This window comes from Dermacentor albipictus, chromosome 4 (genome assembly GCF_038994185.2).
Source record: "Dermacentor albipictus isolate Rhodes 1998 colony chromosome 4, USDA_Dalb.pri_finalv2, whole genome shotgun sequence".
Classification (NCBI taxonomy): domain Eukaryota; kingdom Metazoa; phylum Arthropoda; class Arachnida; order Ixodida; family Ixodidae; genus Dermacentor; species Dermacentor albipictus.
Window position 1 is genome coordinate 162,433,428 of NC_091824.1, and position 12,303 is coordinate 162,445,730.

Genomic DNA, 12,303 nt, shown 5'->3' on the forward strand with positions numbered 1-12,303 from the left:
AGATCCCGTGGTCCGTAAACTTTTGTGTTTGACTGTACCGCCACCCGCAGCTCACTCGGCTCAACCTGAGCGAGGGCAGCGTTCCGGCTTTTGCTGCTAGCACGAGCGCTGAGCGCAATAACACTTTAGCGTTCCTGCTGAGCGGTTGCGTGCATCCTACACCGTGGAGCATGCAGTGGTCTGAGCGCAGCGCACAGCAAAAGTCAAACTAAATCTACCTAAATCTTCCCTTAGGCACTGAGAAACGCTGACGATTTTTCTTCGATCTCATCTCGTGTGCCATAGAGATGTGACGCCTGCAACACTTTTGCGGTGCTCCTCATCGCACCAGCTTTCTGACAGATCTTCAGCGCAAGGCTAAGCCTTTTTGTCGCTTTCAATGATTCGCTTTCAGGTGAAACTGATAATTCGTTCTGTCTTTTGGCCTCTTTTTCGAAATCTACCTCCATTTACAGCATTATTCAACTTAGGCCGGATATTACGAATGTGCCGAATGAACAAAGTGCAGTTCGTGTGGCGCACTTGTGTGCGGAGTGGTGGGCGCACCTACCAAGACTGCTTGCACATTGTAAACCTTCCTACTAGACGTCAAGTCTGGAATTGTTTTCACAAAGCTTTTCAAATTCCAGTTGTGGCACTTATTGTCATCCAATTGAGATAGTAGCTAGAATGCTGTGATAAAAAACATATTATGCAGATTCAGCGCACATTTTAGTATCTATGTGAAGCAATGGTTCTGTGTAGCGGTGAATAAATGCTAAAAGTATGCCCATTTCATTCCTGTGTCTTTGGCGTAAGGAGAACTGTTGCGCGCGTGTGTGCTCACGCACACCAGTGCTCGCATTATGATAACTCTTATATTGCCTTGTATTTTTAATTTCTTGTTTATTTTAAATGCGACACCCATTTCTTGGCCAACCTCCCATTATGTGTATGTGCCATAGTATGGACATCATCATCATCATAACCAGGTGGTGATAAAGAATGTAGTTGACGTTGGCGCGATAAAAGTATACATGGGATTGTGGCCTAATGACTAGAAAAGTAGGCACAGAAAGGTTGGAAAAGTTTGCTTTATTAAATCCACTGAGGACGCTCTTTCTTTCAATGAGAATACTGAATTATCATTTGTGTTATTACTGAGTAATGGCATAGAAAACAAGGCCGGCAGCCTGGACGCCAACAAGAGTGCTGAAGATGGTAATGCTGTCGTACGTGCTAGTTATTCTTCTAAACAGCAGCAGTGCTCGGCCAGCAGCCACTGTCAGGAAAGAATGGGACTGTTCGCAGAGAAAGCTTCCCTTTTAAACAGTACAGTTTTGTCCGAAGAACGAAGAATTCACAGCTGTAGAAAGGCTTAGGGTTATGGTTCAACTCCTTGGGCGGTGTCATACACATACATGGGTGTGTCATACTGGGGCCACACAGCACACAAGGCGGCTAACTAGGGTCTCACATCGACGGTGGGATGAAGGGCGCTGCCAGTGGCGTTGGAGGCACCGCACCTCGATGTTGCACGAGACTGAGGGGAAAGCCGTCGATGTTAGTCAACGTCCAGTCTAATATTAGATTATGCTAGCTTGGTGTGCACTGTCCGTTCCACTGGGACCATTGCATGCACACAGCAGCAACACTAGCGCACTCGCAGTGTGCCTGCGCACGCTGCTCAAGCCAGCAGCGGAAGACAGGACGCCTTCCTGGCCGCGACGCCGAGCCCATGGAGCGGAGCGTTGGCGGTGCGTCCACTTCGATTCGCTGGTCTTATAGCCAAACGTGTGCCGCGAGTTTGAAACCCTCTAACCAACACTGTGCATGCAAGCCGCGCATGTGCGCCCGATTGCGGAAAAGCAGGAGAGCGGTTCAGACGGCGGGAATGCACCTTGTTAAGAATGGCGAGCTGCAAGGCAAAATTGCCACCCAATTACGACAAGGGGGCAAGACGCGCATTCCGCACCCTCTCCGTCGCTGCAGCTAGGAGGCGTTCGAAGAAGCGGCCTTTGTGCTGAAAACCGCCTCCTTCCACCAGCCCCATCGACACTGTGACGGAACGAGTTCGGTGTGTGAACAATGGTTCCGGAGTTCCCCAACGTGGACCTGATCTGACACGCATGGACAAGCTGCCGCGGGAAAGCCGTATTTTGGTGCTTCTCACGCCTCGGCGTGACGCAAAACAACGAGCTACCCACGATTGGCACCGATACTTCCCGGAACGGCACCCCTCCAACGCCGTCGTTTGGGCATCGGAATGTGTGTGCCTTTGTGTATGTAAACTGATCTGCGGAGCAGCGGCGAGTTGGTGATGAGTAAACGAACAGTCGCCGCCTCGTATAGCCGGCGGACCGAGTGTATAAAAACTGTTGTTGTGCGAATGCTGGACACACTTCTCTTGAGCAGTCATGTTAGACTGAGACACTTCTCTCATGCAGTCATGTTGGACTGATACTCTTTTTCTCAAGCAGTCATGTTAGACTGATTTAATTTCTGTAAATAAACCCAGATTCCTCGTTCTCGATGAGAAGCAGTTCTTCACTTCATCGACGTCCTCAGCGTAAATAAGTTGGACGATGGCATGGGCCAGCTACCTTCGAATTCATGCCGTACTCCAATCTTGGCAAAGGACCACGAGCGATGGGATTGAGCCCCCAATCCTGACAACCTCGAGAATGCAGTAATTGAATAATACACTTCTGCGCGAGTCTCCGTAATTTCGACTCTGCTGTACAACTCTTTTCGTAGCAGTCCGTCACATGTTCTGTGTACGAGTGCCACAACATCGATGACCATGTGCGTACGGAGAAAGAGAACAAAGTGATGGTTCGTGCGCACTTATAAGTCTACAATGACCAGAACGTGTTTGCAAGCTTCATAAAAGTATATATCTCGAAAATACGCCGAAGTGATAGGTATGTGCACATGCCACTGATCACCATGGAGAAAAGAAATACTTGGAACATGTTTTGTAAAGATTACCTTACTCCAACTAGAGAATTTATTTTCATCCGTCGTGCTAAGTGGAAGACTCAGCGATAGCAGAATGAAACATTGTCCTTGCAGTATACGGCATCTGATCATCGTACATGCGAGAAAAAAAATTAGTTTTTAACAGGCGTGAGGATAAGCATATCTATATTTGTACTATCTTGATGGTTATGATGTATAAGTAGGCACCGAATGCAGAAATAAAGATTTGTGAGTTTATGATTCGTATCGGTTGACTTTGTCTTACGTAACTTCAAGTTCAATGTGCCTACGTCCTTGTGGCACAAGCTTCGCGCTTTGCCATGAACTACAGTGCAGAATACTTGATCGGAGGAACAAGACAACAACATTTGCATGCAGTTCGTAGTTGTGAAAGCAAATCCTGAGGCACGCAATTGATTGCGTGTGCTGAAGAAAGATTGTAGATTCGAGGGAATAAGTATAATATCATATGCACATACAGCTCCGTAAAATTGATTTTACGGTAAAGGTGTGTGGATGCCAACAGGTATTTGCTGGTATTTAGCACCACTTTGTAAGTATAAGTAAGCGTTCGTGGAGGCTTGAGGCGCTTCTTTTGTTCTTGAGCTTGCTGTAACTGTGCATAACGGTGAGAGAATGCATCCTAAGTAACTCTGTGGGTTCTATAAAGCGCCCGCATACGAAAATAAAGCATGGCCTGCAGCAGACGGACGCTCTACTACCCAACTACCGCTTTCTCAGAGGATATTTTAAAAGAAATTTAAGTCAATAATATGTAAAACGAGTTCTAGAAAATAGCGAGGGATTATAGAACACGTTTGTCACTACAAATCCCTGCTAGGTGAGTTGGAGACAAGAATCACTCGTCTTGACGTCTATTTCAGTTCTCGTGGTTTGTGGCACTGAGACCGTGAACATCATTTCTTAGTCACTTTTGTTTCGATGTTCTTTCCATATGCGTTTCCGATGATGATGATGATGAAGCAACATTCACTGGGCCCGAAATAAATCGGTGGTGCACGCAGGCACCAGACGGGGTGGTTCCCTAGTTACGGGACCCATATGTTTCCAGCAGCTCCTGGCCCCTGTCCGTCAGTGCGAGCTGAATCGGTAGGGCGGGGCTGGATAACAAGGTCTCCCATCGCTCAAGGGGTTGGGGATTGGGGGTGTTGGTGGGAAGGGGAGGAGGGGGGGTCTTGAGTTCTGTGCACTCTGCCAAGACGTGCGGCAGGGTGCCCTTTTCTCTTCTGCAAAAAGGACAGAGCATATCGTATTCCGCAGGGTACATGCGGTTCATCAGTACGGGATGCGCAAGCGATCCCGCCTGCGCTCGACGCAGGATCGTCTGTTGTTGCCTGGTGAGTTTGGGGTGCGGTTCTGGCAGCCTGCACCTTTCTTCTCGGTACATCCGGGTAATGTCGCGAAAGCTGGTAACCGGGTGCGGTAGCTCTTCCGGCTCGTGCTCGGCCCGGATTGGCATTTCTCGGGCATGGTAGTCGGCGATGATGTTGCCTGCTACCTGCGAGTGAGCCGGGACCCACATGAGCTCTATGGCTCTTCCCGGAGGCTTGTGCTTGGCTAGAATGGCTCGGGTCGCGGAGGAGATTACCCCCCTGCGGAAGCTTCTGTAGGCTGTCTTTGAGTCGGTGACTACGATGAGGGCACACTTAATGCATGGTTCTGTTTCAGAGCATGCTGCTTATGTTCGTGCGGGAATTAGGAAGCAAATAATATGCAACCGCGTATTGACATAGTCTCATGCAATATGAAGCTTAGCAATCGCAATTGCAATAGTAACAAAGCTAAAAGACTCAAGCACGATGGTGCTGCTGCAACCTTCGTGCGCTGGATTGCGAGCTCGACTCTGTGCGTGCCCCCAAAAGTGTGCAGCCTATTTTAAGCCCAGTAAGAAAACATCGGCAAAGAAAGAAAGAAAGAAAGAAAGAAAGAGAAAAAGAAAGAAAGAAAGAAAGAAAGAAAAGAAAAGAAAGAAAGAAAGAAAGAAAGAAAGAAAGAAAGAAAGAAAGAAAGAAAGAAAGAAAGAAAGAAAGAAAGAAAGAAAGAAAGAAAGAAAGAAAGAAAGAAAGAAAGATTTACAGATGCTGCCGGGAAAAGGCAGGATGTCATCACCACTGCTCGTCTCCACGAAGTCAGGCCGTCAAAGTCAGCGGTCTTGCTCTCGATAGCAAACTCAAGGCTTCCAATTCCAAACGGGCGTGCTTCCAGCGAGAATTATTCTGAATATTTAATGCTGTCAGCATACGGGGAATGTAGTGTCGAGTCGCCAAGAGACTTGGCTGAACTGCGCTCCTGGTGTGGCATATCTGCGACTGTCGCTCTTTGCGTGGAAGCATTTGCGGGGCGCGGTATAGCAATGCCCTGTCACGGTGAAACCGAACAGCACTCGGCAAGCTCAACTAATTATTCAGCTAATAAACGGTAATCAACTAATTTAAGCAGTGGTCCACAATTCTGCTCTCTTGAAGTCGGCCTGCAGTTGCTTAGTGCCTTGGCTGTCGCATTTGTGGCGATAGAAGGACTAGCGCTCACTACCCAATTCGAGATCGTTTGCGCCTTAAAGCCGTTCTGAATGTGCCCCTTTACTGGCGCAAGAGTTAACGTTTGCTCTCTCTAGTTTTTATGACGATTCTCCGAGGACAACGCACTGTGGGGGGAGACAACGTGAAAGAGACGAGCAATGCCTCTTGGTGCTTGTGTGAACATCGAAAAGCAAATATTTAGGACCGTGCTGAAACAGCATGGTAAAGAAAAACAAACAAGGGCCTTTCACGATAGCGAAAGCGCATTCATTTATCTTGCTAACGGGTGCACTTACTTCCCACTAGTGTCAAAAATAGCGGCAGCTGAGATCAGGCCCTTTGATGTTTCGCATCCGCTTTTGTCGGAAAAAAGAAGAAAGGATTGTGTTATGTATTTAGTAAAATGCGTAATAATGTTCTCATTCATATGCAAAGCGTTTTGGGCTTCGCAGACGTGCGGACCTGTATGCGCGTGCCTTTGATGTTGTAAGAAGTGACAGACAAGAATTTTGGAACAACGAATAATTGCAACAGTTATGAGATTAAATTGTCTGTGTTTGCAGATTTCTAACGTACCTAGTGATTTGTGCGAAACAATAAAAGAAAAAGCGAACAACGGCATTAAAGCTGTAACATAACGAAGTTCGACAATTGAACGCATTTACGCTGTGGAGCCTCCTTCCTAAGCGAGACTCGGCGTCTTCTCCTTGAAGGAAAGCTTTAAACCATATAAGGTCGTGAAACACGTATAAAATGCAGCCACGCTGGCACGAAAAACGCCCACGTTGTTCGCGCTTTTTCCGCCTGCCATATGCAACACCGGTGGTGAAAGGCGGTCGTCAAGCTTCTACTTTGTCTAATGATCCAATTTATGCGGAAAAATATTTAAAAAACACCGCTATAAAGGCCGCCTCGCCATAAACGAGCATACTTTACTAAAGACGCGTTTCCTTTCTTCTCCTATGGAGCAGACATAAATGCACACCTTTACCAGAGCAACTTCCGCAATTAGGGAGGTGATAGTTCTTACGGCTGTTGATGGCCCTTGCTTTCCAAAAGAAAGCCGACCTAAATTTTTCATCGAAGCTCTGCTTGCCTAAACTAGGGTATTTGTCAAGGCTGATGCTGCTGCTGGGCTGCCGGTATCTCGCCAGCTATACTTATATCGGATATTTCATGCAACAGAAGTAAAGTTTAAAATAGAGTGGCACAGCTAAGAGGAATTGTATCAAAGTTAGTTTGTTCGCAGCCGTCTCCAGTTATGCCGACTATTTCATGAAGTGTGTTCAGTTAGCTAATTAGTTATGTTTACATTACGTTACATTGTTTCAAAAAAGTCCAAAAAAAGTTTTTGATCAATCGCGGAGGGCTGGTTGCAGAATTGGAATAGAAGAGTTTGGACTAGCTTCACGTTATAGCGCCACAGGTTGGGGAAAAACGTCACCTTCTCAATGGACGAAAAATTTTTCCTAGCTCTACGCACTACAGCGTGTATTCAACCGATAGGTTAAAAAAGGCTATTATTCTTTAAACGCAAAAATAGTGCTTAGAATTCAGTTTGTATCGAAAGCCGGGAACTTCATTCGACTGCCCATTCGCGGATACGTTTGTGGGCTACAAATATTACGTAAACAGCTTTGCAGCAGCGGCAGGCGGTTACAAAAGTGTAGCGCTTACTACTTCGGACGAGAACTAGAACCTAATTTTAGTTCCACAAGAAAAACTGAATCAACTGCGGTGTTAGAGTCCTAAAACTAGACACGCAGGATATCATAAGTGATGTAGTGGGAGGTTTTGGAAGGAAGGAAGTCCAATTTCATGTCCGAGGGACGGTAGAGAGGTCGACTGCAGGTTGGAATGGTTCTTTTTTTTAAACGTGCCGCCATATGAATAATATTCGAGGACTGATTATTACGTTGCAAGTGTTGCACGCAAATAAGTGCATTGGTTATCCTGCAGTTTGATCGCACTGCAAATGGTCAAAACGGCTGTCGGCATCTTAGGCAGATTTCTTCGTATTCTAATGTACAATGCGCTTAGTCTATGGCGCAAGAATGCTTTTGTTGAAGAGATATACGAATACAATAAAAAAAAATATTGCGTATTGAAGGTAACAACGGCTTTCCTCAACATATAGTGTGTGCGTCAGTGCGTAGGACTATTAACCGGGTATTTTTATAGTCAGGCCGAGAGGTGACGTTTTTATCTTGAAGTCCGTGTCCAGTGAGAATATTGCGGCATTTATTATTATTACGCATATATTACTGTAAGGCTCACATTTCTACTGCCTTCATTCGGTATTTGTATTTTTTTGCAATCTTCGCGAGGTGTGGCCCTTACAGGGGGATGCGTCATTTCGGTCTAGTTCTTTCTGACCGAGCGTATTGCCCTTGATTTTGATGTGTCGAAAGAGCGAAGGTGTTTTCATAACGCATATATGTTTACACGCAAGCACGCCACGTCGCCGGTGTCATTCCATAGACCTCACTACTGCGTCTTTCACCAATGCTCAGAATGAGTTCGGTCGAACACTCACGGGTACAGTCGCCCATGGCATTAGATATGACTTACGCCAAAGTTTTTCACAGCGATGTCCGAAGACCGCGCATGGTGGCTGCTCAGAATGCAAGAGCACGTGCACAAGCTGTGACGCTCTCGTCAGTCTTCGAATTTTTTATTTCAACTTTGTTTTTCTGGAATTTAGGGCTGCCAAGTTGGAGGCACGGATCCTACATGAGTGCGGACCTTAGTTGAATATATACGGTATTTATCGCTACACAACAGTGCAAACTTTTGAAAACAAGTATTCTTCAACTACGGTTTCCTTTTTGTGTGGCTGTGCCAATTTATATCATTCTCTTCCTTTTTCAATAAATATTTCTGAAAGCTTAAACCGTTAGACGCAAATCTGCGTGTCAATGTTGTAAATATATTGGATACAAAATATATTAAACATCCGAGCAACTCACTCACTTCCTAGAGAACAGCTTTAGTATTGCCAATCCTTTAATATATTGCTGAAAGGAGACATCTTAATGCTGTTAGCCGCAGCACCTGTCGCGGCAAAGAAAAGCCTCACCATATGACGGGAAAATATTATATACATAAAACTGCCATTGTTCATGGTGAAAAATGGGCCTTCACGCTTCTTCAAACACTTACAAGCGTTTTCGCTGACATCTACAGCGGTCGACAAAGCGCTTGATAACGGTGCGGAAAGACGGACCCCACATTGCCCTGCCGTTGCCGCATCAAAGTTTGTTTCCGGGGCTGAAAAAAACTGCTTAAGTTTCCGGGCACGTCAACGTGATGATTCAAATGCTTCTTTTCGATGTTCCTTACACGCTCCGTTAGATACCTCCATCAAAAGGCGAATAACAAGAGTTGGAATTAGTTTTGGAATTAGTTAAAATCAGTTGAAAAGCTGGTGATTAGTTTAATTTATAGAGAGTTCGTACAGAAAATTCTGGCAGTCGACAATTAGAAGCCAAAGAAAGTTGCTGCACTAGTAATGCGCCACAAATTAGTCTTATCATATTTATTTTTTATTATTTTTTTCGTGGTTGAAGCGGGCCCTGCTGTGATTTATGAACATAACAAGAAGCATGCTAGGGGGTGGGGGGAGCCACAACGAATGAAACAACAACACGAAATAATGACAACTCTTGTTAATTATCTGATCCAAGATAACCAAGTAAAAAGCCTCATGGAACCCTACACTTTTGAAGGAGAATTCCAAAGCTAGCAGTACTGGCTATTCCTTTATTATTATGCTGCTGAAAACAAGGGGTGGTCGACTGATAAAGAAATAAATATTAAACTTGCGTCGTTATCTCCATGGCATCGCAAGGCAGTGGTATGACCTGCAGTTCCTGGGTCAAGTGAGAAGACCTGTAAGAAAAATTTTCGGCAGCATTCGAGATAAATATAATAGAATCACGGGACATAGCATTACGTTTCAAATACATCTGTGGCTCTTTGTTGGAGTATTTTCTTTATAAGCCTGGCCTATTATATGTGGCCGAACTGAAGCTTCCCCTGCCAGCATTGTTTGATTTGATCATGTATGGTCTGCATCTTGACCTGTAGAGAGAGGTGCAACAAAAGCCTCGAAAGCATTAGAAGAACTGCTTCGTGCGTTACACAAGACGTCACCTGTATCACATGTGAGTGAGCAATCTGAGTGCAGACTTCGCTACTATAGCAGCCGGTTAGAAAGAATAACATCCCAGTCTCGAACCAACCGTTTTTAAGTAGTAGAAAACGGAGAAGTTGTGCACGTCGTATCTTCTACTTTACTTCATGTTGCCATCAAGGCTGACGGCATTGAGATGAGTACCTTCGTCGACAGCGGAGCTTTAGTGTCTATAATTAAAAAAAACCGGATAGACGACAACGTTCTGCATACCGGTAAAACAGTGCGCGTCCCGCGCTAACACTAACTTCATATACCGAGGGCGCTGCAGTAAACGTTAAATTTCAAGGACAGCTTGTTAGCAGCAAAGTGTTAGTGATACTTGATGTCAGCTACGACTTCTTATTGTCCCGGGCCGATATAAAAAAGCTGAAGATCAAACTTTACTGCGACGATGAGATGTTAGTTGAAAACAGCGCAAGCCATGTGTACTCAGAAAGAGGTGGCAAGTGTGCCACGAATAATTAACAGTGCTGAAAAGATCCAAGAGAAGTGCCCGTAGCATGTTTGTACCGGAAGCTACCCTCCCACAATGAACACTCATGCAGTACTATTTGTACTGGCAGATAAAGCAGGTGGTCAGAAAAGCCCATTTCAACAAGTTAAGGGAAACAAATAAAGAAACCGTGGTGAAAGAAAGAACGACAAGCAATGTTCGATGCTGACATCATTCGGCTATCCGTATCACCTTTTGCTTCAGCTATTACTATTGCTCCCAAAGGCGATACGTTCCGTCTGTGTACAGGTTGCAGAGCTCTTAACCACTAAACTAACCTAATACCTTTTCCGATGCCAAATATTGTTGTGAACAGAAGAAGAAGCGTGTTATAACCACGCACACGGGCTAGGGAAGAGAGGGTTCCGATAAAGGAGTCACACCGAGCAACTGTAACCGACGGGCCCGCAGTCGCTTCGTTCCTCAAATTAGGATGCCGTGAAACTTGGGAAGGAGAGTGCCATCCGCACAACCGATCATCGACCGACTACGCCGTCAGCGCGGCGTCATTCGAAGCGCCGCTGCCCGACTGATCACCGCCGCAGCCGAATCCTTGCAAGAAACCGAACCGACGCCTACCGGCTTGCAAGTGCTGTTTACCAGACTAGATCACAAGGACCGTTGCCTCACTGAAATTAACGCAAAAATCGAAGAGCTCATGGCCGATGATGACGAATACGAAAGCGAATTCACCGAGACGCTTGGTTACTACGAAAACATCCGTCACGCCATCAGCCGGGTTCGTTGTCGTCTTCATCCCCGCGCGGACATTATATCACTATCGACTGCTGCCAGGCATTTGCGAGGACAGCAGGCAGTGCATATTTTATTTGTCGACCCGGCAAGCATGTGAATCTCAGCGCAAACCAGACCACCGACACAGCGCGCAGAACAATCGAAGCTTCATACCGAGGCCTGGGTACAGTGTGAGTTCATCCTGAACAACGGGAAGGTGATCGCAGACACGAGCCCCTAGATCACAAGCAGAACAGAGGACGAGTTCCAGCTGCTCTAAAATAAAACGGAATCCGAAAATCTTGCAGAGGTCGGGGAAAAAGCCGCACGACAGTTCAATGATTTGCACTAAGCAGCCGACATCAAGGCCCCCGACGGAATGAACAAGCAGAAAGACATCCTGTACCTCCATAACCGTCTCCCGAACGACAGGACCCGGTCACGCGCAAACCGTTGAGACAAGAGCAAGGAGATGAAATACAAAACAGAGAACCGAATCGCCATCGCTCTTGTTCCTCTCACGACCACCACCGCAGCGCGGAGACTGACCATGACCGGCTATATAGCTTTCGGAACCGAAGACCCGAATACAAATTAGCAACAGCGTCGAGGCCTTCTAAAGTATTCGTATTCGACGACAAGAGGTACTCCAGATGCTGTAACAGTCGCCACAGGAATGGTCATGTTACCTTTAAGAAAGACCACCACGTGCGGCCTCGTCAGCAGTTCATGTCGTCACAGCGCGAGCACTACTCCGCCGAGAGCGCGGCCACGACCCTTTCATACGTGGCAGCGCCGACGTCTTCCACCGAAGGTCTCTTATTTAAGGACTGCCCGCGCCATTTCCTGTCGACTACACCGGCAAGTCCACCACCCCCAGAGGTGCCCAATGACTCCACGTTACGGGACTTCTCTCAAACTCCACCGAAAGTGTGCAACTCTACCGGCACTGCCGTGATGTACCGCGTACTACCACGCCAATCAACCAGCGGACGCCTTCGTGGCGCTTACATCGACAACCAGGATGACGCCATGGACGATCTGCTCCTCACGAACAGATCCATGAAAAAAAAAAGACTCATCCGATGGCTCATACGGTCGCCTTTTTCCGGACTTCTATTCGTGCAAGGTGGGACGCCAGCTGCAACTCTCGTCGCTACCGTAGCCAGTGCCTCAGGCTATTATTGACCCGAAATGCGACGACTAGAACGGCTACAATTCGCGTCTATTCGCCCACCGCTAGCTGGAGAATTTTACACGCAAAAAATGGTTACAAGTTTGTTCAGGACGATGAGACTTCGGAAAGGCTTATAAAAGACGACGAGACGTCGGGGTCATCATTGATCATCTCGTGCGTTTGCTCGGGGCGGCAGTCT

At 46.5% G+C, this 12,303-nt stretch overlaps 1 protein-coding gene across 1 annotated transcript in view; it reads right to left on the minus strand.

Moving 5' to 3' along the window:
- Window positions 1–9,261: 9,261 nt before the first annotated feature.
- Window positions 9,262–12,303, minus strand: part of LOC135899975 (uncharacterized) — a 146,112-nt gene continuing 143,070 nt past the window's right edge. The window contains exon 6 of the mRNA XM_070538000.1: window positions 9,262–9,392. Coding sequence (XP_070394101.1) covers window positions 9,317–9,392 — 76 coding nt within the window. The 3' untranslated portion in view covers window positions 9,262–9,316. The remainder of the gene's footprint in view (window positions 9,393–12,303) is intronic.